Source organism: Delphinapterus leucas, unplaced genomic scaffold (genome assembly GCF_059928025.1).
Source record: "Delphinapterus leucas isolate spDelLeu-1000000601 "Yukka" unplaced genomic scaffold, BTC_Dleu_Yukka2 spDelLeu_asBTCV2_sq25, whole genome shotgun sequence".
Classification (NCBI taxonomy): Eukaryota; Metazoa; Chordata; class Mammalia; order Artiodactyla; family Monodontidae; genus Delphinapterus; species Delphinapterus leucas.
In genome coordinates, this window is record NW_028322234.1 from 18,074,512 (window position 1) to 18,078,033 (window position 3,522).

Sequence of the window (3,522 nt, forward strand, 5' to 3'; positions counted from 1 at the left end):
CGGGGACTCTCCGGGGTTTCCAGGCCCCCCCGAAAATCCGGGCCGCCTCGCGCGCTGGAAATCCCGCGCGCGCCCCGAAACGCGGTGCGGCTGCCGGGAAATCAGGAGAAAACTTCTGCTTTTTTTTTTCTTTTCTGGCACTCAAGCTCCCCCGGCTCCCTCCCCCCGCCCCGCGCCCTCCTCCCGGCTCTCGCCCCCACGTGGGGCGCCTCCTCGCGGCGCCCCGCCCCCTCCCCGCCGCCGGCCAACTGCAGCGCGGGTTTCTCTCGCCTTTGTTTTTTCTCCAATAGGAGGGGCGGATGAACCACCGGGGCCACGCCCCTGTTTGTACAAGTCTATAAATGGCGGCGCCGGCAGCCGCGCGCTAAGATCGCTGAAGCCGAGGACGTCAGACTTTTCTTTGCAGCTCCCTGGATTATCCTTGAAGAGGCACTTGCAATTTTTTTCCGCCTTATTTGGGGAGGATTTCGCTACCTTCCGAAGGTCTTGAGGAACGATTGGGTTCCGTAGGAAGGCTTTGGGCTCTCCGGCCTCGGACCTTGCATTTTCTTCCTTGGAACTGTTGTGGGGCTGTTTTCCACTGTGGATTATAACTGCAACATGACACTGGAAGAGCTCGTGGCGTGCGACAACGCGGCGCAGAAGTAAGTAGCGGGGCCCCCGCCGCCTGAGGTCGGCCGGGCCGGGCGGGGACCGGAGCGCCCCTTGGCCGGCCCAGCGTGACCCCCGTCTCTCTTGGCTCCAGGATGCAGACGGTGAGCGCCGCGGTGGAGGAGCTGCTGGTGGCTGCGCAGCGCCAGGACCGCCTCACCGTGGGGGTGTACGAGTCGGCCAAGCTGATGAATGTGTGAGTGAGACCCCGGCACCGGGCTGGGCGCGAGTGGGGATCTCCGCTCTGCACGCTCCTTGCTGCATCCCTCTCTTGCATGGGGCTGGGACACCCCCAAGTGTCCCTACTGTGGGTCGAGGGTCTTTCTGCCTTATTTTTTTTGAGGGGTGGAGGCTGCAGTATCCCGGTGCGGCGTCATTTGCAGGCAGTCACTGCGTCTATGCCCCTGCCTTACCCCGCCATCCTTTGAACCGAATGTCTTCTCCCCCACCATTTATCTGCATGCAGACGCGATCCCTTGCGCACCTGCGGTTTCTCTTTGCTTTTGCAAACTCCCCGCCGTAACGATGGCCCCTCCCCAGTCCCCAGCTGACCCACCATCACACTCTGGCTCCTCAGGGACCCTGACAGCGTGGTCCTGTGCCTCCTGGCTATTGACGAGGAGGAGGAGGACGACATCGCTCTGCAGATCCACTTCACGCTCATCCAGTCTTTTTGCTGTGACAACGACATTGACATCGTGCGGGTGTCAGGAATGCAGCGCCTGGCACAGCTGCTGGGCGAGCCGGCCGAGACCCAGGGCACCACCGAGGCCCGGGACCTGCACTGCCTCCTGGTCACGGTGAGCTGGGCCTCGGCCCCGCCCCGCCCCCTCCCTACCCCGGCACCTGGGCCCGTGTTTGTCAACAAAGTCGAGCTGGCCGGTCTGCACCAGCTCAGCGCTCAGCCATGCTCGGCATGTCCCCGTGGGCAGCCGGCCGGGTCTCGGGGCCTTAGTCACCCAGCGAGCTATTTTGAGCCAGCCTGCTTTCCCCAAAGGGGCCCTGGGAGAGGGGGGCTCCCCAGCCACTCCTGGGGCTCCCACTGAACCCCGTCTCCTCGCCTTCCCACAGAACCCTCACACAGACGCCTGGAAAAGCCACGGCCTGGTGGAGGTTGCCAGTTACTGCGAAGAGAGCAGGGAGAACAACCAGTGGGTCCCCTACATCCCCCTCCAGGAGCGCTGAGACCCTGCCCGGCGTCAGAACCTGTTGCTGCCAAAAAACACGATAAAATAAATATTTGATTCCCCCTCCCTCCCAGAACCCCCCCAAACAACCCAACCTATGAGACCGTCGGGGGCAGGATCGTTGGAGGCTGAAGACAGGAGAGGGAGTGCGCGGCCACCCCAGGGCGCCGGGGCTGGAGCAGCGCCAGCAGCGGCCACTGTGTGAGGAGAAGATGGGACCCAGGCCAGCAAGAGAGGGGACCCTGGAGCTCAGGCCTGGCAACAGAGCAGAAGCTGGAGTGGGGGAGCTGTGCCCCCCCCCACAGGAGGGCCAAGACTCCACACTTCAGGGGTGGGGTGGGACTGATAGTACCCGCCCCCCTCCTTGAGACCAGAGCTGACATGTGCAAACGGGCCTTGGTGGGCCGAGGGTCCGCACCCTGGCCAGGACAGTACTTTGGGACTTGGGAGCCAGGGCTATGTTGCTCTCTACCGGCGAACTCCCAGTCTGCAAACTAAATAGACAATCTATTTTGTTACTTGCACTTGTTACTTGAATCGGTGAAAGAAAGATGGGAAGCTTACAGATACATATATTTTTACTTCTACTATGATGGCCTTGTAATAAATTGTTAAAGCTTCTGGGTTCTTGTGTATTTACTGCCGGCCTCAGTGCGGGACCAGGACCTCCACCTCCCCTGCGCTCCAACAGCACTGGCGCCGCCCACGCCACCTCCTGCAGGCTCACCAGGAAGTGTTACTTAAGTCCGAGTTAGCTGCTCCAGGCTCCTTGCAAAAACAGTGCCTCTTCTCTCTGCAACCGGCGCCACCCAAGTCCAACAAATCTTTGCCTCTTTTTTTTTTCTTCTCCCCTCCTCCTGCCCCCGAGCAATTAAAAGACCGGTTTATTACGAAACCTGGCCGCCGTGCCGCCGCTGTTACTCGCTGAGCCAACCCCAAACTCTGGGCACATATAGACGCACCCCTGGGGGCTGGCTGCAGCCCCTGCCCGCCCGGCTGCCACCGCAGCCCAGGTCCAGAGAGGTCAAGGGGCCACCTCGACCACACAGCGAGGTGGGCTTGGAGCTCAGAGCTGCCCCTGGGCTTGGGTGTTGCAGGAAGAGCTTTGGGGATCCCCCAGAGAGCACCCCCCCCACCCAGGCCTTCTCCCTCCCAGGGTGGGCCTCTGCACTGTAAAGAAAAAAAGAATTTTTTTTTCTTTCCCCAAACTAAAATCAACAAGCAGAAAAATACCCCAGGAAGTCGTGCTCCCAGCCCAGCTGGGCTTGGCACGCTGCTGCATTTTGCCTCTAAACCGAAACTGTGAGGCCTGGCCGGCCACCTCCTTTTCCCCTGAACTCGCAGGCGCGGTGACTCCCCTGGCCCGGGGCAGGGAACTGGGAGCGCGGCCCAGCCCGAACTCCAGCCTCAGTCTTCCCGCGCCGAGTCTGCGGGGTGGGCTCGCGGAGCCGGTGCAACACCGCCTCACCTCTGCCCCGCACCCCGCGGCCTGGAAACCGGGTGGGGAGGTAACCCAGGGGCCAGACGTAGGCCGCGACCTTTCCACGGAACCCCACGTGGGCGAGTGAGGAAAACCCCGACGGCCCCGGGGAGTCACGGGGCTGGGGGGAGCCCCGCCGGGGGAGGATGGGGGAGGGAAGGAGAAAGGGGGAAATCCCAGAGGGAGACGGAGGGGAGGGCGGGA

At 62.4% G+C, this 3,522-nt stretch overlaps 1 protein-coding gene across 2 annotated transcripts; it reads left to right on the forward strand.

Moving 5' to 3' along the window:
* The first annotated feature begins 361 nt into the window (after positions 1–361).
* Positions 362–2,459, forward strand: GADD45B (growth arrest and DNA damage inducible beta). Of its 2 annotated transcripts, none has more exons than XM_089905766.1 (4): positions 362–644; positions 746–847; positions 1,229–1,451; positions 1,913–2,459. In XM_089905766.1, exons 1-4 carry the CDS (start codon positions 601–603, stop codon positions 1,937–1,939), a joined length of 396 nt encoding a protein of 131 aa, XP_089761892.1. In that variant the 5' UTR covers positions 362–600; the 3' UTR covers positions 1,940–2,459. The 2 variants fall into 2 exon arrangements, with proteins under 2 accessions (XP_089761892.1, XP_022422249.1); XM_022566541.2 differs by having other exon boundaries at positions 363–644; positions 1,723–2,459.
* Positions 2,460–3,522: the final 1,063 nt, after the last annotated feature.